The 21978-nt window shown below is 46.5% G+C and overlaps 1 protein-coding gene across 1 annotated transcript; it reads left to right on the forward strand.

The window, feature by feature from the left end:
• The first annotated feature begins 10605 nt into the window (after positions 1-10605).
• Positions 10606-21843, forward strand: pgfb (placental growth factor b). The gene is made up of 7 exons (XM_076167747.1): positions 10606-11108; positions 19164-19200; positions 20217-20413; positions 20515-20594; positions 20715-20744; positions 20829-20891; positions 20987-21843. The coding sequence occupies exons 1-7, from the start codon at positions 11046-11048 to the stop codon at positions 21006-21008; spliced, it is 492 nt and encodes a 163-aa protein (XP_076023862.1). The 5' UTR covers positions 10606-11045; the 3' UTR covers positions 21009-21843.
• Positions 21844-21978: the final 135 nt, after the last annotated feature.

A 21978-nucleotide genomic window follows, 5' to 3' on the forward strand; every position in this document is an offset into this window, starting at 1 on the left:
AAATTCTTGATTGTAATGAAAGTGATTGATATGCCATGTGAGCTTAGGCAGCTATGTGTCCTAAACACAATCAACAACGCGTCGGAAACCACGATTCCATATTTGCGGCAATGGAAAGTCAAACCTTCAGACTGTCAGAACAATGAAAGCTGCACCAGGACAGATGTTTCTGATTTTGACATCCATTATGTACAGCGTTTCCCATATTCTGTTAGCTATGATAGGAAGTTGAACCAAATCTCAAGGGGTGAACACACAATTGTGATTGTTCATTTCAAACTGAACTTGTATGATATCTCGTCTTCTACTCGCCATTTCATGGGAATGACCGATCCTCGTTAATTTGACGTTTCTTTCTTATTTCCCGTTTCTCTGCGGACCTGCTCTTGGCTTGGACATGGCATCGTCATAGATACCATCTGCTTTGGACATGACAATGAGTTTAGTATTCTAGTTCCTATCTGGCTTCATCTTTGAAATCACTAAGTGCTCTCATCTCCTCCTCTGTTCCACTCTGCCCAGCTTTCATCTGCTTTCCACAGTGGGACATGAATATGAACTGCGTTGCCTTGTCAGTCGCGTCTTATCTGTTTCATCTCTGGAATACGAGACTCACAACTTATCCGTCAGAAACCAGACGAGCGAAGCCTCTCCATTCACAAATCCATATCGTCTCCGCTGTTGGCTGCGTTTGCCTTTGTTTCACAGTAACAGCATCAGAAAACTCGGCCATGTTAACTGTATACTATATTTCATGAGTGCTTATTTCCCATGGTGCAGTTCTGATGTCTCCCAGCTGTTCAACATCTGCAGATTTGCGTTTCCTGCCCGGAGTAAAAAAGGCTCTGTCGATTCACGAGCACATTTCCCATGATTGCGTGCCTGCCTGTCCAGCTCTCCTTCTCCCGGGCCTGTAATCTGATCCAGGACCCAACAGCGACTACAACACCAGGACAACATACAGCCAGACTGCAGCTACGAGGCACACGGCCTAATCACCCCCCCTCCTCCCCCTCCCCACTAAAGCCAAATCCCCTGTCACTGCAGACAGAGGATGACCAGCAGCGTGCAGACTCCTCTGGTTAAGATGGCATTTCCTCCTGTGACTTCTTCACATTGATAAGAGACGTCCCACGAGACGTTGGAGGGACGGGACGGACGGGAGCTCCACTTTAATTGCTGTGTCCCTTAGCGTCACGTGAGAGTGTAAAATGCACTTGCGAGAAGCCATTTGTCAGAGTTTATCTATTAGATGCACTGCAGAGGGCCGTGTCCCTCCTCCTCCTCCTCCTCCTCCTCCTCCTCCTCCTCCTCTTCCTCCTCCCCTGCCCCCTCTTGGCCCCCTTTTTTTCCCCGCTTGGTCCCCGCAGAGCCATAAAGCTGCCGGGTATCTCTGCGGTGAAAGTGGACGCAGTCACGACAGAGAGGCACCGGATCCCTCGCGGCCACAGTGTGGGAATACGTCCTCTCGGGAGGAAGAAGGAAGAGGAAGAGGGGGAGGAAAAACAAGAGGAAGAGGAACAGGGGGAGGGGAGGGGGGGCTGGTGTTCTCTTAGGTTTAGTGACAGGGAGGGCAGGGGGGGGGGGCTCTGTTAGAGTCCTGGTGTTGAATTCCACCTGATGGGCCATTTACTCTCCTGTTGCACCATTAGTCCACCCCGCATTCGCTCCCCTGCATGTTATGACCGCACTGTCACGCTTTCCCATGAATCGCCGCCATTCATCTGCTGCTGTGATTAATCTCTTCATCTGCAGGGTGGCGGCTGCACAGGTGCCCGTGGGCCGCCAGGTGTAGGACAGAAAAGAGCCCCGAGTTTAGGCAGGGGAACATTAAAGCAGAGTGGCAATTGTTCTGTACCAAAATATGTCAAGATGATAGATGAGTCTGGCGCTAAGTGTTTGCTTTTGTAGATTGGAGTTGAAGTGCTAAACGGAATATTCTGGGATTTCCTCTGATGGCAGCGATAAAAAGCTCATATTAAAGATGACAGTAATGACTCTCATAGTCAATGTCCAAATATTTACAGATGAATCTTAGAATTGTCCCGTCTTTGATGTGGTTTACTGTGTGTCGGCTGTCTGTTTGTAACATCTGCCCAGTTAAACTGAGGAGCATAATTGGGAAATACATTCTGTGACCCATTTGTGAACACGATAAAGATCCCATTACTGGAGGAAAAAAAATCAAAACTAGCCGTGACATCCTGCAGCCCATAAAGCCAAACCACTGCAATTTAATCCAGCAAACAGTTGTTGGTCCGCTTTGGGAACCTGCAGCTGAGCGCTGAGTGCTGATTCAGAAACTACAAATCCTTCTGTCGGAGTTGGAACGTCAAACTGGCTGCTGTGGTTTTGCATTTTACAGTGCATTTTATTGTTAAACTAAACGCTTAAGAAAACTGTGGAAACCGTAGATGGTGAAAGTCATTCAAGTCAAGTTCAGCAGCAGATTAACCATCTAAAGCGCCATAATCACACCTGCACATGCGAAGTGTTCAGTGTGTTAAGTTAAATACGTCTAACATACGTTGATTTAATTGGGTAGCTGTTCAGTTCAGGCTGATATGAAAGCATTTCCTGAGCACAGCTTGTGCCTTCGAGCCCTCAGCAGCAGCACTGTGTGGGTGTGTGTCATCTGAGGCTCTCTGTGTGTGTGTGTGTGTGTGTGAGTCTGTGCCTGTGTGTGTGTGTGTGTGTGTGTGTGTGTGTGTGTGTGTGTGTGTGTCTGTGTCTGTGTCTGTGTCTGTGTCTGTGTGTGTGTGTGTGTGTGTGTGTGTGTGTGTGTGTGTGTGTGTGTGTGTGTGTGCGCGTGTGTAATCCCAGGCCATTCAGCTCTGCTAAAACGCTGAGTTGCACAATGTAAACATTCTGCATTAGTAGCCTCAGGCCTCAGCTACTGATGAGCACTGAGCCAAAAAGACAATGTAAAGTGAATGTAAAGCTTAAGGTGGAGGGTAAACATGGCAGTGTTGTCTCCTGGAATTAGATCAAATTGGGTTTTAATTTAGACTCCATCATCATTTCATAATGTCATTACAGTCAATCCTGCTTAAAACTGAACTAAATTTGAAATTCTTGATTATTAGTACATCTAAGGTAAATAAATGTTTAAACTGCATTTCAGAAAGTTCCATGTTCCATTATGTCTCAGGTCACTGATTAAAGTAATGCACTGATGCTCTGAAACAACTTAAATGTCTAAAATCTTTAATTTTCAGCCCAATTTAACCTATAAACCACCTCAACCATAGTGACTGGAGCGCTGGACTAAAACGTCTCCTCCCATACTTCTACTTCTTCTACTACCTCTACATACAAAAATGAAAAATGTGTGTTTTGAAAGGGATTGACATGAATATGTGTTATTATTCTTAGTTCCATGAGTACCAACTGTTAGGAATCACAGTGTATTTACAGATTAGCTCAGGAAATGTAATCACGGCCGCTCACTGCATACACAGATGTGAATGATAATTGCAAACAATGTCTGCAAACTGCAAACACTGCTGAGGTGAGAAGGTTCCAATGCCAGCCAGATGTTCTGCTGAGGTTCTGCTCGCGGCGTTGACTGTTTTGTTTCCCAGAATGCCCTCTTCGTGCAACTGCGTCCACCAGAAATAACACTGTGATCTGTTCGGCTGCGCCCCCTTGAAGTCAGAACAGGCTGGGCTACATAACAGCATGGTACAGGGTTGGAGGAATTTGGTCTCTTGCTCAAAGGCACTTCAGCAGGGAGGCTTCCTGATAAACTGGGGGGCTTTAACCTGAGTGCTCTATCTGAACATGTAGCCCCCTCCTCTCCTAGTTAGGTAAACACTCCCTGGTGTTGTTTGATGGCATGGCACTTGGACATTTCACAGGCGTGCATCTATAAGCCTTATATCTCGTCCCTTTACTCTCCCGCCTGAGGACCGTGCGCTCGTCTCCGTTCTTCAGGGAGCTCCTGTTCCTCCTCCTGCTGATCTGTTTACAAGACTATGACCAAACAACCAGTGACTGGCCCGCAGTTCATCTCTGTCTGTTTACGCCCGTGAGCTGTTCTGTTCACGTCATCGCAGAGTGGCAGGAGCCAAGGGTTGGGCCTCCAGGGGAGCGAGAGGTCGGACCCAAGGGAGTCGCAGGTGCACGAGGCGGAGCCGGAGAAACGCAGACTCCAGAGGCGTGATAGGAAGAGGGAGGAGTACAGCGGTCTCTCCTGTCCAATTTCCAGGAATCCTCATCCTGCCAGAAGTCAGAGGTCACGCGACAGAACAACACTGGGAACAAAATAGCAAAGTCCAAGTAGCTGCTGTCCACCTACAGATAACCAGCGAGCCTGTGCTTATCCATTCTAAGTGGGAATGAGTGAAATATGATGTTTCTTATCAAAGCGCACTTGCATTGCATTTTTCCATGAGAAAGCTGGGAGCTCTTGGACCGGCTCCACATGCTGAGCAGCTCCGTACGTCAAGCCAGTGCCTCCCACAGAAAGGCTCCTCCATCATGTGATAGGGCCCGCAGAGAGCTACCCTTCCCATGGTGCTCATGTTCCTCCCCGGTCCCCAGGGGATGAAAGGGCCAGGTTGGACCGAAGGAGGGAGGGAGCCCAAAGCGATGCAGGCCCGAAACGGGACAGCGAGACAGAAAAAGAGAGACATCTGCTTCTCATCTTGATGGGAAAATTCCCCCCGATCACGGAGATTACGGCGGAGTCCCTCAGACAGAGCACACTGGCTCCTCTAAGGCGCTCCTTTCGTAAGCAGGCTCCCTGGGACCACGCTGGCCTGGATCCAGAGTGACCCATTTGAGTCGGAGAACCTAAGCACTCAGCCGCAGTGACACACACCCCTTACGACACACACTGTAATGACAAGCCAGCGGTAAATGCAGTATAAGCAATGGGTCTGATCGCTCACAACACATGGGCGGATATCGTAGAAGACTCCTGATTGGTGGATGATCCTGTTTGTTATGATGCCTGATCCGATTCCTGTGATATCTACAGAATTCATCAAACCAGACTGATAGGTTTCTATGTGGACTGCGTGTGGCTGCTTTCCAGCTGTGTACTCAGGCTGAGACCAAGGCTGAGACCCAGGCTGAGCCCCAGGCTGAGCCCCAGGCTGACCAGGCCTCATGCTGCAGTCACTCCTCTTGTTACCATGAAGCTCAGGGGTGCTGCTCTGTTTATTTTCCCCTGATTAGCTCTGCGTATTCTCACTTGTTCGCAGCTTGGGGTGTGGGGCGGCGGTGGTCTGCGTTCATTCAACACTGTTTCTTTCAACTGTGTGTTCAAAGCTTATCAAGACGCCCCTCTAGTCTGGAGGCAAACATGCTTGTAGTCGCATTTGCTGGGATGTCACGGTCAGGACATACAGACAGGATGGACATCCTGTTCTTCGTCAAAGATGTATATTACATGGACCTCACAGTCGGCTGCTGGTCGCCTCAGCTATGCTTCAGATCCCTGAGCTCAGCACTGCGGATTACTGAAATCTCTGCAAATGTAATGAGGGAATAGAGAGGAATTAAGCTGCTATTTAAGAGCTGGAAAGGTGCAGCAGCGCAACATGATATAAGAGATCGGCTTTCATTTGGACACGGTGCCTGACAGCTGTCACTCATGTCCATTCGCAACATCAGCACGGAGACACGTATTCATGTCATCCAGTATCTGTGTCAAGTGTCTGGATGAGATCTGTGGATTAGTCAACGATTTGTTGTCATTCCTGTGTTGACATCTGAAGAACAGAACCCTGCAGGCCAGACAGGCTCCTTCTCTCTCACTGCCCCGGCCCCAGCTTGAGTGTGTGTGTGCGTGCGTGCGTGCGTGTGTGTGTGTGTGTGTGTGTGTGTGTGTGTGTGTGTGTGTGTGTGTGTGTGTGTGTGTGTGTGTGTGTGTGTTCGCTTATTGTTTTAGGGTTGTGGAAAATTTGATTTCACTCACTGTGACTGAACGTCCCCCGGTAAACAGGAGGACATATTGATTTTGTCAGTGAAGTAAGATGCATTTAGAGGGAAAAGTGAGAAACTCCTTCCCGTTTGTTCTGGTGGAGCTTCTGTCTCTCCGCTCCGTTTGCTCTGATGGGGTCTGGTTGTCACTGTGCTGTTGTTTTATTCACCCTGGTGGTCTTCATTTATCTGTCCCCTCCAGGCACACGGCCATCTGGGATTGGTTGTCTCTGCTATCTCCCTGGCAGTGACACTTTGAGACCAGACACTCACTCACAAGAGAAAAAAACAACAAACACACACACATAGACACATAGACACACAAACACACACACAGGCAGTCCTGAGTAATGAAACCTGCTGTCCCAAGCTTGTGCACAGTAGCCACAGATCACATTGAGCCATTTCTGTTTCACGGTCAATCAGCTGATGATAATAGATGGAGCTGCTGCCAAATTCCCATCGGTTGGTCGCTTTATTTATTTGTTCAAATTATTAACTTTCCCGGGCTCCGTGACCTGGCCCCTCCCCCCTCTGCTCCTCGCCTCTTGTTTTCTACGAGCTGCGGCTATTTGGGTAAATATGTTTCTCCATGCATAAATAAATCTATGTGCACGATTTAGCTTGGCTACATTTTGTGTAAACACAGAGGGAACTTCACCTCACGCTTGCTCGGGCTGTGGCCTACTTTTTGCACTTTCCCCCTGCGTGGTCCTGTTTTCGCAGTCCATCCGTCTTTTCCAGCACCATTCCTCACACTCCCTGCACGTAAAAATGAGTCTCTGCGGGTTAATTAGAAAGATTTGAGTCGGGGCGAGACATTCCAGCTTTTGTTGATGTTTGAAAAGATCAAAACATGAACAATAACCATCACTATCCCAATAATCCTTTGAATCACAACCCAAGAATTTGTCAGTTTTTATTAGAAGAGGGACAAAGGTGCAGGTCCGCGTCTTTCGTCCGGGACAACAACTCGCTTCCTCGTCCAGATCACATTTGTTTACATGAAGCTTTTCCTCAATGTCGCCGTTATGCCATGTGTGACACGATTCACACAGCTACAGCCGGTTTAACCAGGTTTCCTTTATGAATATGACGTGTGTGTTTTCTGAAGAAACCTTTTAAACCTCTTACACATGCCCCAGAGGGAGGATAAACTAATTTGAGACCTACAAAAGCCCCCCATCCCCCCACAGTGCCCTGCATAAATAAACAGCAGCACTCAAGGTTTGCAGTCCACTAAATCTCACCGCCTGATTGGATTCATATTTTCTTAAGTGTGCCTCGCATCTGGGAATAAATCTAATCTCGTAGCCGGAGTCGATCTCCGTGGAAGCGCTATTAAAAGTCCCATTAGCTGCATGCTCCTTTATCTCTCTCATAACATGACAGCAGAGCCCAAAGAGGAAAATCCTATATGTTTAAAAGCCGCACACACCTGCTGACGTACATTTAAATGTACAGTGTGTGTTTACACTGAGGCATAACTTGAGGGGGAATGTTTGAACATGAGCAGGTTATTAAAAACATCTCATTGATCTGTTTAATGCCCCCCTTGATTCACCACCAACCCATGAACTTGTGAATGTGATCCACATGTGGGACCCCTGACAGAGTTTAGAATATGGCTGAGTTATAACCTTCCTCCGTGACTGCGAGGAGCAGAGGAGCGGTTACACAAAAGTTTGCACGCCACCATCGCCGCAGCCGCCGCCGCCGTCATTCATACAGCTAACGGCTTTTACAACTGACAGTGACACGGGCGGCGATAACTCACTCTTTGAGCTGTTTTTTCTGCTCCTGCCTGGGCCAACCGCAGGCTGCTCGTACCCCGGGCCTGTGGAGGTGATGAAACCTTATCTTACACAAACACTCGGGCCTCAGTTTTTCAGAGAACAGCTCCTCCTGTGCTCCCTGGACCAGGACGCGAGTATGTGTGTGTGTGTGTGTGGATGCAGGCAAACGTTAGAAAGAATACAGGAAGGCTTGCTATTGAATCAAATGCATAAATCCGATTGAAAACTAATTCCGACCCGTGGTGACTGTAACCACCTGACACAGCGGTGACGTCACCTCACAGCTGTGTGTCTGCGGGGCCTCCTGCATCGCACTGATTCACGGCATCTAAAGACTAAAATAACTTCCCATCGTCCGTTCAAATGTCGACTGGCTTCCTTAAAAAACACTCCAGGGGAACAGACGGGGCATGAAAACAGGATGACACCTGACAACCTTGGCGGTGCGGAACAGAAACGGGGCCCCACGTCTGAGACGCAAACAAATATGACAATGCGGCACCAAGGCGTAAACAGGATTTGACACATTGGAAATGAAAGAACCTGTTGTGATATAATGCTAATCACCTTAAGAGAAGCATAAGCGGCTTTGTACCCACGGCTGGAGCACTTCCTCTCTGCGAACACGGTTTTCCTTCACAGCACCACAACAGCTGATACAGGAGGAAACATCTCAGGCTCGGTCACGGCCAATTAATGACAGGAAGACGGGGGTATGAGTGTTTTGTCACATCCTGTTTCAAGTTTTACCGTCCAGGTGGTCTCAACTTGAGCGAAGATTACATCACACGCTGGCAGGCATCTCCCCGTCCCCTCTCCCACAATGCTCCTGCTCCTTCTCATCACAAAAACAAATCCATAATCGTTCCCGTTAGGCTGCGAGCAATTCCTCTTCTGGACAGAAACGTTGGGCGCTCTGCAGGAGTTCCACTGATTGTTAATGAGATCCTTCAAAGAAAAGGGGCTCCCTGGCTCTCCACCTTCCCCTCTAAAGGCCCCCCTGTGGAGGAAACCAAAGCTGCCCCCCCAACTATGATGAATGGACATCATTAATGCCGTTCATCTGTTGACCTTTCCTACTCTGCTATATGGGAAAACGAGGGGTCAACAAGCAAAAAGGAAACGTGCTTACTTTAGCACCCCAGCTCCTCCGAGCCGCCCGTACGCGCCTCGCCACATCACGACATGCTGCACGGGAGTTATTTACTCGACCCCGCGACCTTCCTTAAATCTTCAGCTCTTATCACGCCATGTAATTAGAGAGGAGCTTTAGCTGTCAGCTTTGGTCTCGGCGGTCGATTTCTGGAAAATTTCCAACTCTTCTTTAATCGTTTACAAAGAGATGGCGGGTCGTTTCTTCTCTGATGATAATTGACTTTTCATCTACATAATAGATTAAGAAGCAGGCGCCTATTTCTCTTGTAGCACTTCATTACGTTACAGAGGCTTCATTCCTCAGCCTCAATCTCTGTCCTCAAATCCAAAGCTCCAATGCCCTGCTCATTGGTTGAATAAATACTTAAAAAGGCCACACGCTGTATGCAACGTGAGGAGGAGTGAGGCTTCATCTCGGGCCACACTGGTTATAATATCTATCTTTGTGTTTTCAGCTAAACCAACCAAGGCCTGGGGTTTGTTTTAGCAGAAGCCACGGCTCAGATCCATCACTCCTGCGGTCGCTCCCAGGTTTGCTTGTCTTGTCAGCGTGTATTTATAGCACACACAGTGTCAAGGATCTTATTAGGCCCGATCAGAAAAAAACATAGATGGATCTCCAGGGCAGATGGTGAGACGACAGCGAGCGTCTGAGCAAACAAAGTCCACCCAGCTGCTGTAAAAGCCATGGGACTCACCGGTCACTGTTTGTTTCAAGGGAAACACGGCATGAATACGCTCGTAAACCCTTCAGTTGTTTTGGTTTTGTGTTACATAAGTGCTGAATGTATTGGTTTAACTTCATTTTATGGCGAACACAGCCTCTGGCCCCGAGGTCTTCTGTGAGACATGAACACTGATACACTTACAGAAGGGAAGATTCTACCATCCACACAATGGGAAAGGCAGAGCAAGGCAAAATAAAACTAATTGTAGAGTTCGACTCCCTGAAGAAGCCTTGTTTACTTTGCTCCCATTCTGTCCTCACCCTGAATCACGTACTGTATGATTCAGATCATCCCTCACTGCTCTGTAAATGGATATAATGTGACTCAGCATAATTAGTGGAAACATCATCCCAAAATCCTTGGTCGTTTGCACTTCTTGATGCTCTTGTCCAGGATGGATGCATTGATAGTAAATGGGAGAGAGACGGAACGATGGCCTGCTCAAAGTGTCTGAGATGTGATGAAACTCCACACTCCTGAGTGTGCTCTGTCTACAATGGCCAAGCAGAGCCATTCAGCTGCGTTGAAGGAATGTGTGGAAGCCCACAAGGAATCCTTTCGTTCCAGACCTTCTGCAAACACTGAAGTCCCGCACAGAAGATTAACTCTATGTGTCAACAGCAGAGGAATCTCTCTTTCTCTCTCTGCAAACTTTGCTAAATACTAAAGCAGGTCCAGGCGTTCCATCATGGCCCTGCTGAAAAGGGATCCCTAACTGTTTACCTTGCAGAATGGTTCTCAAAAGAAGTTTCTCAGCTGGCCTGTGTATACTCGAGGTGTAAATCTCCACATCTTCCAGCAGAAACCACTGGCTCTCCTCCACAGCAATAACCATTTACAGCGTCACATAAATTTCCATCTTGCAGATTTTGTGAGTTTCAAAGGCAGAGAGGGCTTTTCCCTCAGCGCCGAGAACAGAGAAGGGGAGGAGATTTTAATGGCCAGCATGTGAAAAAGGTACTGAAGGGGGCAATTACAGAGTCAAGCATGTCAGTCTGCACACCCAGAGCTCAGAGCGGGACAGCACACACACACACATACATACACACTTCTTCGTGCATTTTCTGGATGCCGATTTCAAAACATTTTAAAAGGAAATGACCGCGCACCTTCAAACTACAGCCGCTGAAGTGTTTTAAGTGCTCGGACGTTGTTAATTTTACGCGAATATCTAACGCGTCCCGCTCGTCTCCAGGGGCCTTATTCATTATTAGTAACGCGCCGGGACTTCATCGGGTTACACCGAGCTGCGGGGCTACGTGACGACAGAGGCCGGGCTGTGATCGGAGGCTCCCCGGCACCACAGCTCTCTCTCCCCGGCACCACAGCGCTCTCTCCCCCGCTCCACCCCCGCGCCATTCAGGACTTTGTTGGATTGGATTTGTTCCGCGCACTGGAGGCGATCGCCCCTCTCCATTACGCACACACCGGAGAGATGAAAGTCAGTTTTGTGGTCCGGGTCGCGGCGGCGCTTTATCTGCTGCTCTCACCTGCACAGGTAAGAGGCGATGACACGTTCATGTACTTTGTTTTCGGTAAGATTTTTCGCTATTCAAGTGCAAAGTAACTTTTTCAGAGTGCTAAAATCTAATAATAACAAACATATCCGAGTACAAACTGAGGTAGATTAGTAAATAACACCCAAGCTGTTGGATTCTATTTGTAGTGACAACTCGACAACCCTTTGAATGAACACCATTCATTCATTAGGATGGAACGTGACAAACTGCACCAACACACCGCCTCTGGAACCCATGATGCTAACTGACTCACTGTTTGGCTAAACTCACAAAGCTTATAATTACAGACACACATCGTACTTTAGAAGCCGGTTTCACAGACGTGGGCTGTGCCTCATTCCTGTTTGAGAGTCTGGAATCTTTGGCGTCCACGTTGGTGATACTTGCATCACTATTTTCTCGCCGATATGTGTGAATGTGGTGTCAAATGTAAAGTTTAGCTCCAGGTGCATTAACAAGCAGCCAAGTCTGACAGGATGAAAGTGTCACAAAGTGTATCAGGTAAACCTGGCTGAAGAATTACTATGGTCTCTTCATTTGCATAAAAGATTTCCTTTCATGCTTTTTACTCCTTTATTTATCCTGGTGTCTATGATTGTGATGATAGCAGAGTGTGTTTGTGGAAGAGAGAGAATGAGAGAGAGAGTAAAAAGGCTATTGAAACCTAATTTCAGGCCGGTCATATCACTGTCAGGCGACAGTGGATTAATACAAAGCCGGTCTGTTCTCTGTTGCCTGGCATTGCCTGTCCCTTCTCTTTTATTGAAAATTTGCCAGAGCTGAAACTGGAGCGAGAACTCATTCAAAGGCCTGTGCCGTGCTGCAGAAACACTTGTAAGAGGATGTGCCATCAGATGGGACTCCAGCCAACTGCTGCTCCACCACTCGATCTCATTCAGTTTCTGATTTCCCCCCAAGGTGGCTGAAGGCGGCCAGCTAAGTCGAGGTGGCGCTCATGTTTAATGCAAAACCAGGCTGCCGTTGCATCCATTGACTGCCACGGTCACAGTTCATAGACTGACCCTGCATGTGGAAATGAATGACACAGCAGTGGGTTTCCTTTTGCCTTTTTGTATCACTCACAAACTCTCACTCGCAAACTCGAGGGGTCAGAGAAAACTCTGTATCCCTCGAGATTCTCCAGCCAGAGGCTCTGCAGATGTTGCTCAGATGGGAGTGAGTGGGAGAGGCAGGATCGCCCCATCTCCACTAATCCTCATAATCAACTCATAGCCTGCTTAGTCAAAACAGGAGTGACAAAGTCCAGGACCTTCAATGTGTTGAAGGTTAAACGGTCTCTCGCTGCCTCAAAGACTGACAGCAAAACGTAAACTATTAGATCCTGAGATTCAACATCCAAACGCTCGGGTCATAAGGACAGTGTGTGAGGACCTGGGCTTGTAAATGCTTCAATCTCAGAGTTGCCATTGATTGGCTGCAAAACCGACTGAAATATGAGGACAAGCAACAAAATGTGTCATTGTTAGCAAACAAGCAACACTAACAGTGCCAGCAGCTGTTTTGAGTCGTAGTAACAATTTGCTCTGCCAGTCAGTATGGGACTTGTGCCTGCAAGCATTCAGACTGCCAGGGCCCACATTAACCAGCAGACTGGAGAAGCAGAATGGAAAATGAAAAACACGGGGCATGTGTGTGGGCGGGCCATTTATAAAAGTCTTTCTTTGGGATGTTCTGCCTGTAAATATGTGGCAGTAATTGGTAATGATGAGCTCCCATTGCCTCACTATCACAGCTGCTTCCGCTGACCGCAGCCATGTGTGTGTACGTGTGTGTACGTGTGTGTACGTGTGTGTACGTGTGTCTGTGTGGGAGAGGGAGAGACACAGAGAGAGAGAATAAGGAATAAATTACCTATGCACTTAAGTTATCCAAATTATAGTCAAAACATGCGCAGCTGGCAACGGTGTGTATACCGAGTTTGCATTTGAACAAGTTCTGATCAAAGCATACCACAAATATTAGGTACTCCATAAAATTATGACAGATATATAAAAGCTTTGTTGCAACATGTAGTGATTTATCACGAGGCAGTAAAATTGCAGATGATGTCTTAATTTACAGCAGTCACATTGGTGTGCTCACGGGGAGAGTGTGTGTGTCTGTGTGTGTGTGCAACATGAGCGCTCCATGTGTCTCCCGCTGGAGGGGGGAAGCACCTGTGTTTCCCTTTGGAACAATGGTGGCCTGGTGGTCACCCTGTCACCACGGCTGCCTGATGGACAGACGGATATATTTGCCATCCACCAGTTATTTTGCTCGCATCCCTTGACACTTTCTATTCTCCTCTTAAGTGTATTATTAGCGCTTCCTCTCTATCTATATTTGTTCATACCCGTGTGTGTGTATTTGTAAAGTTATTTCCATATTAGCGCTTACGTAGATCCCGCCTCCCTTGCGCTCCCCAGGGCTTAACCAGATGATGTTCCTTTGCCTGTTGCCTCCTGCCCACCTGGCAACTCTCTCCGCTGCCTCGCCAAACCTCTGGAATGATCTTCCCACAGTTACTCAGATTCAGGGTATGTGTGACTGTGGTGTTAAACTAACAGCAGGTAAAATGGAAACCTAACAGAACCTGTCAGATGTTAGTCACTTAAGCCCGGAGGGAAAAATATCATCCTGGAGCAGTCAGCATCGCATATGCATCGCATATAATACTTTGCCGATGTTAAGAGAGTCGTCGTGATGATATGCAGGCGAAAACTGAAATTGAAAGCAAAACTGAAACCAAATTTGTAAGGTTATTGAACTTTTTGTAAGGTTATTGTCGTTTCTGGCGACTTATTTTAGATCCATCCAAAAATAAATGCAATAAAATGTTTGCGAAGAATCAAAGGTCGCTGTGCTGTGAAAAATGTTTGTTTTACACATTGAGATGAATTCCTTTTAGTGACGCTTCCATCTGTTTGGATTAAAAGCCATTAGGAAGATAAAGTTGCAGAAGTGTTCCAAATGTCTGAGCAAGATAACAAGTTCCATCTTTACCACAAACGGGCTGTCAGACTTCGGCTTCGGCGTTTGAGAGGCGATGACTCCATACAGGTGTTTCCTCTACATCATCACCAGCAGCAAAACAATACTTCACTCTGACCATCTGTGTGCTCGTCTCGGTTGATGGCGTGTTTCTGTAATTCCAGATGGCGCAATATCATCATTGTCATCATCATAATCAGTATATTGATCAGATGTGTGAAACATCAACAGTAAACATGGCGTCTGGATCTCCTTTCTGTTCCCAGTTTAGATGTTTGTGACGCAGTAATGTTGTGGTGTGTTTGGAGACCTCCTGTTTGTGTTGCGGTGGTATTCCTCTCCAGTTGTAATGTCCCGGCCCAGGGGAGAGTCACAATCGCAATCAGCAAATATGGATTTTTCCTTCCTCTTCTTCTGGAGGAGGAGGAAGAGCGGTGGCGCTTGGGGCAGCCGTCTGCTCAGCGAGCTTTAATCTCCCATCTGGACGTAATTTACTGTGGTTTACACAAGGAGAACGGCGTTTACAGTAATGGAGACCACAATTACCACCGGTCAGCCTTATCTCAAGACCTGTGTCGTGCGTGTGTGTTTGTGGATGGTGTCTCTCTCTTTCTCTTTCTCTCTCTCTCTCTCTCTGTGTGTGTGTGTGTGTGCGCGCGCGCGCGTGTGTGCGTGCGTGCGTGCGTGCGTGTGTGTGTGTGTGTGTGTGTGTGTTTGTTAATGGACTTGCTTTGAGGAAATGTTCTTTTATCTAAATCAGGATTTATCTTGACATCTACCTGTCCTGCATCACTTAGCAGAGCAACATTTTCAGCCGAATTTGATTGCCTAGTCTTTTGAAAGCCCTCTGAAGAGAACATGATCATCTCTGTCTTTGAAACTTCACTCAACATGCACAACACACACCTCTTTCTGATTCCTCACATGTGCTTTTATTCCTACGATGACACAGCTGTTGGTGCAATATGTTTCATTATATTTCAAATCTGCTGTGGAACTGTTGTGGACCTGAGAAGCTTGTCTCAGGGCGTCATGGCACGTTCACCATATGGTCGGTGGAAGTTTGTTGGTGTTTTTGTTCGGGTGGCTCTGTGATCACGAGCCCTGACCTGACCACCCCGGAGTCCCAGCTGGATACTGTCAGAGTTAAATGGCACCGCTGTCACTGCGGGCTCAGTCGTCTCGTGTATACAAAACAGAACCTGGTGCTTTCTTTTGTAGTTTTGCAGAGAATAGATACAGCGACCTTTCTGCTCCGGGAGAGGCCTGAGAATTAATGTTATGGTCATGGTGCTGATGATCTGGAATCTGGTGGTCTTCAGAAAAAAGGGGGGGCCAGAGGGGAGGGGGCAGTGCTTCTGTTCCTCGCTCATGTCCTTGTCTTTGTGTTTGTGTTCACTTGCTCTGCTGGGCCTGTGTGGTCTGGTGACACGGCTCCCCTGGCCCGTGGAGGGGCAGGTGCTCTTCTCGTCCCGCTCGCCGCCTGGGTTATGGGCGGGATATCTCTTTGCACATTCATCCCCCCGCTCACAAAACCACTGATCTGTACTAAAAACCGCAAGCCTGCATCTCATCCGTGGACTGTTTATCCACGCTGTCGCCCTCGCCGAACAAGGTTACGCTTCAAAGTTAGACCTCTATGGAAAGCTGTGTAAATAATGGCACCGTGCCCAATCTCACTGAGCTCACTATTTGTATGAGTTGACCTGAAGAATTATGGAAGGATTTTCCAAAACGCAACCTGTTCTCTTCTGGTTGAAATCAGCCCAAACACAAAGCACTTACAGCTGGGGTGGATATTGCACTTTTTTCACTTCCCTTTTGCTTTCCAGTCAATCTTTTGCACTTTACTACACCTCAATGATCAAAGGAGGACAAACATGTGAGTTCCTGTTCTGCTTCTGTTATCTTTGATGAGACTATAACATCTACTTTACCCCTGATGATCCTCCTTTAGTTTGCGATGACTGGAGCAGCTTCGATCTGTTATAATAAACGCAGCAAGAATCTGTTTTGATGTTTATGATTTCCCCCTTATTTCTTTATCAAATGGAATGGAAACACACCATGTCTCACTCTCACCGTCATGGTTTTGCAATCCAAATTCCAGCTCTGCATCGTAGTCCAGGTTTGACATTTCATTCAGGCTCACTGTCAAAGATTCCTTATTTTTTTGTGTTTATCCTGTAGTTTTCCTCCTTTTAATTTGTCTTCATTTTTCCATTAGTTACATACACACCCTGCAGAATATGGAGCTTGGCCGGCGTCCAGATCCTTTCTAACTCGTACATGCTGTTAAAATTGACCCCCAGAAATCTTTAATGACCTTTTGTGTTCGCTCTCCCCCCATCATGTTTTATTTCTGCTCACTAAGCGCGCTCCCCTTCCTCTGACAGATGGAGTTTAGCAAAAGAGGTTAAAGATGACGCAGTTCTAGCTGTGTGGGAGTGGAGGCTGATGGGCCCCGGGGCCTTTGTGACGTGACAGCAGGAGCCCGGGCACACAACAAGTCCTCTAATCTGCACCCAGAGGAGGGATTAGACTCTCAGCCAGCAGTTTACCAACATTTACTATAACAGAAATTAGAAAAACAAAGCAACTTCTCTTTTTTTTTTGTTACAAACACACCACAGCTCTCAGGTCAAAGGGAGGGGAGACGCTCTGACGTCCCTGAGAACCAGATGTCAAGAGATGAAATCTGTGAGTGTAGCTATGGGACCGTGACCTGAGTGGGCTCAGGGAGCACGAACGTGATTAGCAAACCAAGCGGTAATCAGTCAGAGAACATGGCCTCTACACAGGAGCCCTCTGGTGCCAACGCCATTAATCCACAAATCACACAGAAAAATCAACAGCTATTCCGATAATTCGTAATTTATGATTACTAAAAAAGTGAAAGGGTCAAACATTTGCGACTTGGCGCTTGTGAAATGTGAAATCTGGGACAGCGTGTGCCCACTTTATATCCCAGTAACAAACCAACTGTTCTTTCCTCACTCTATCATTTCAGCTGCTTCAAATGTTTTTTAACATGGATAATTACATCAAAATTGATTCAGATCCAGGATCGGGATCAAACTGTCTGAGACGCCAGCCTGTAATGTTTGATCCACCTCCAGTAGAGCTGTAACGTCATACTGCATTAGAGTGTGGAGGGAATGAAACCTTAAGAACTTTCAAACCCATTTGAGCTGCTCTGTGATGTGCTGTTCCCAAACTCATCACAGTTTTAAATTTTATCATTCTCTAAAACCCAAAAGAGGCATTAGATCATCGGACAAAATGGGAATTTAAGTTATATGTGAAGCCCTTCATTATAGTCTGAAAGGCCTTAAAAACATCATCATGAAAACAATACGAAGAAGTGATCAAATGATAAGAACAAAGAGGGCAAGAAGACTGGAGGGTTTGGGGGAAAGAATGGATGACAGCACTGCGTCTTGTGTTTATGGAGCAAGTTCATACACATTTATTCATCTGAAGAGACTCTACTTTTCCACCCGAGCTGGCTGTCAGTCACACCACTGGGTACTGTATGTGCAGGAGGGCGTGACGCCAGTTCGAAAATCCCCCACCGCCTCTTGTACGGTGAGAGAGAGAGAGAGAGAGAGAGAGAGAGAGAGAGAGAGAGAGAGAGAGAGAGAGAGAGAGAGAGAGAGAGAGAGAGAGAGAGAGAGAGAGAGAGAGAGAGAGAGAGAGAGAGAGAGAGAGAGAGAGAGAGAGAGAGAGAGAGAGAGAGAGAGAGAGAGAGAGAGAGAGAGAGAGAGAGAGAGAGAGAGAGAGACCGGGACCGGGACCGGGACCGGTGCTCCTTTACAGTAACACAGGACGACTGAAGCTACTGGAAGTATTTGGCTTCTATCGCTCTAGTATCTACTGAACACACAGTCTGTCATTCATCCTACTGCAGAGGAGACAAGACTGTCCCTCCAGACCAAATACAGACCTCCCAGCTGCTCCAAACACTGACTAATACAGGAAACTGTCAGCCGTGTATGTGTGTATATGTGTAAATGCTTTGCTGCTTCTGCATATACATCATCATCATTAAAGCAGGATGTTCCTCTTCAATCACTGTGTTTGGGGGATAATGGCTCGCTGTAGCTCCACGCTGACATACAATAGCCGAAGCCTAGAAACTAATTCTGGAAGCGGACCGCATCACTATCGCACAGGTGGTGCACAACTTCTTCTTTTGCATGGTTGTCATGATCAGTGTCTACACGGACGGTTTAAACATGATCAGGGGTATTCAACCAAAGAGGTCCAGTTAGAGAAAAATTCTTGAAGCAAAGGCCCGGAAGATTATAATGTCTTACTATTTAGTGTGATATATGTTTAAGTAGCCAAGTGGTTGTATCAACATTGCCGTGTCATCAATACCTAACTGTCAAATCAAATGAATTCAGTATGATTCAAAAACCAAAGCCTTCTGCTTTGGCTGTAGATCCGGGTCCGTATGGGATGCGGCCCGCCTGTTGGTGATAGATGTTAGATGGCGTGACACACAAATTCCAGACCAGAGATGATGAGAGGTGGAGGAAGTTGGAGAAGGTCCTCGCTTCCTGAGACAGAGGAGTCACCCAGAGGCTTTTGTGCTTTCCCAGGCCAAACAGAATCACGGTCTGTGTGTGATGGGGTGATGGAGGGAAAATAAGACAGAGGAGGAAACCATCAAAGGGAAAACAAATAGGCGAACCACCACAGGAAACAGGTTTTAAACCTAAACAGACGGGGTCTGATGCATGTCAGGAAAGGAACAAAGCTGCATGTTAAGCCATCTCATCTGGTTGTAGTACCAACTTCCACCACCATATGATAATGCAACATGATTGTCATGGGTTTTTATCTGCCAGATGAATGTTTTTCCATTCTGTGCTACAAACAACTTCTGCATCATTTCATAGTGCCATTACTTATACACAAGTAAAGTTTTTGATGGTTTGTGTAGTGTTTGTTGCAATACATGAATATGTCCTAACTTCTGCCTACATCAATAAGATAAACTGATTGCTCTGTGATCATTTCTCTCTGTGTTGCAGAGCTTGCCTGTGTTGAGCATCACCAACACGTCTGAAGGTAAGGATGACTTTCATATCGTATGTTTATATGTGCTCCTGTCTGTTCATACATCTCGCATTATGGCTTAACTGAGTTTCAAAGCAAAAAGTAGTCAAGACTATTCAGTCAAACAGCTTTTTACTGTGTTTGTCCTCATCAACATTTGTCTGCCAGATGCTTGTCTGGTAAAAAAAAAAAAAAAGCCTTCAAAAAATGGCTTAAAAAAACGACTTGAGCTGTTTTCATTCTGTATGCATGTGAGTTTGTCAGTTAATTAGATCTGAATTGTGAAAACAGCAGGACGTGTGTAGACTAGCGGGGATTACACAAGGTCAGGGATTTCCGGGAGCCTTTAGGTGCGTTAGTGCTGCAGCTGATGGATGAGCTCAGGACTTCACATTGTACCAGCTGTCTCTCCACCTTTCCTCTCCTGTAAATCAGTGACACTACAACAGAAATACATCAAATCTTAACGACTTGCAGGCAGTAATGTATTGACGGCCAAAAAAGGGCAGACGTACGACCGATCTGCTGTCACTTCTGCGGCCTGTACAGCAAAGTTATAGTTTGTCTCCTTATCTCCCCATCATACATCCTTTCCCCAGCAGTCCCCTGCCAGCCTATCTGCTTTTATAAACAGCTGTTGCAGCGGCGGGCTCCATTCTGTGACCCCGGGGGTCACCGCAGTCCCAGAGGTGCCTGCGGGGCAGTTCAGCTGCTCCAGCCAGGTTCTCTTCATGGCCATGTTTGCAGCGTTTATTTTCTCTTAGTTCTATGTTTGTTCGGACGTAGTCAGCCCCCAACCCCTGACCCCCACCCCCAGACTGTGCAACTGGGACACTTTCACACATATACTCCCACAGGAAAGAGTACATTATACAAACATTTAGACTGCAAAATGAAAACAGGATACACACTGCCAGATCACAACATGTTTTATGGTTGCATGTACGTTACATAAGGACGCCATCAGTGCACTGTAGCCCAAATCTACTGTTCCGTAATTACTTCAGTCTTTCTCCTTCAAACCACAGTGTTGATGTTCCAAGAAGTTTGGGGTCGGAGTTTCTGTAGGACCATCGAGAAGCTTGTGGAGGTGTTGCAGGAATACCCCACAGAGGTCGAGCATATATACAGCCCGTCCTGCGTGCCACTGGTCCGATGCGCCGGTTGCTGCGGGGATGAGAACCTGGAGTGCCATCCCACCAGCACCTTAAACGTCACCATGCAGGTAAGACTACTATCGGCTTAGTAACTGTTTTCTGCTTGGTCTTGTTTTTATTTTGCCTCTATGTGCTTTCGTTGCTGATCTCAACCTGTTTCACCCCTCAGCTGTTGAAAATCAGGCCAGCAGAGCCGGGTCAAGAATATGTTGAGATGACGTTTGTGGAGCATCAGACATGTGAATGTAGGTAAGAAAACATTTCATACTTTGTGACCCATAGATGTCATGATTTATTCCCAAGTATGCCAGTATACGATGAGAATTCATGATAATCTGTGGTTCTTGTTCTTTCTATTCTCTCCACCAGAGTCCGGAAACCCCTTGTGATGGTTGAACGGTGAGAACTCAGTGCTATCCTTCTTGAAAACAATAACGCCCCCTCTCAGAGAGTGGAGTCTTACCAATTTTGTACTTCCTGTAGGAAAAGGCAAAGAGGAAGAGGAAAGAAGAAAAAGGAGAGACAAAAACCGAAAGACTGCGACAGGTGATTGTGGCATATGAATGGAAATGTAGTCTAGTCCCCGACAACTTTTAGATAATTAATGCTGTATATTTCTCATTGTTCCTGGTACCCCTCAGGTGTCAGATCCCTCGCAGGTAATTGCAGCGGCAACTCGACCATCCTGTTGCAACATGGCTCACTATTTATTTCCTGCCCAGCGACAGCAACAAGAGGCGCCATCCAGGTCATCCATCACACTGTGTCTGCAGCGAAAGACTCAAGCAGCTGGGTTGTTCTACTGACTCGCTCTCCCACAGACAGGGAAAGCGTTTTTAATGACGAGGTTCAACAGGAAGTGCCTTTTGATAGGTGGAAACAATTTTGTTACACGCCAGACTCAATGGACATCCTTGGGAACCAGTGCAATTGAGGACCAAACAGACTGAAATTAATATTGATGTCTTTTTTATACTATTAAATATCAGTTATTGTAATTTTCCAAGTCCTTTGGTATTTAAAGTTGGTTATTCATGTGTAAATGTATATTTATTGATAAGGCAGATAATTCTTTGGACCAACAAGCTTTTGCAGGTTTGTCATCCTTCTGTCCAACTGTTAAAACATATGAGTTGTCATGGCAACGTGTCGAACTGAGTGGTTGCTGTCATGCCATAATGGAATGTCTCCCTCTAGTGGTTCACAAACAGTGCCCACAACTGATTTTCATACAAAACTATTGTACAAATACATAAGTAAGTTGGAACAGCGTGTCCGGCATAGACGTTCACATCATTAATTAACTTATTGGAATTTTCCGGTCATCACATACCGATTAATTCTTCATGAATCCTTTCCATCCTCTGCACCATGTGACAGGAGATAATTGTGAAGTGTTGTACTTTCAGTTCAGACTTGAGCAAAGTATAATGTTGATCCGAAACGGAGAAGTTGTGTGTATAATTAAATGACTGTGAGCAGTTAATAAAAGATATATGAAATTGTGAAATGTCTCACTGTCTTCAGAAATCTCGCTCTCGTTTTAATATTAAACATAATATCATATACCATTATACATAAATACATCTAGTGTAAAGAGATTAAGTATAAATGTAGGGAACGGGACACAACA

Source organism: Genypterus blacodes, unplaced genomic scaffold, assembly GCF_046128005.1.
Source record: "Genypterus blacodes isolate CSIRO-AG114 ecotype Tasmania unplaced genomic scaffold, CSIRO-AGI_Gbla_v1 ptg000171l_1, whole genome shotgun sequence".
Classification (NCBI taxonomy): Eukaryota; Metazoa; Chordata; class Actinopteri; order Ophidiiformes; family Ophidiidae; genus Genypterus; species Genypterus blacodes.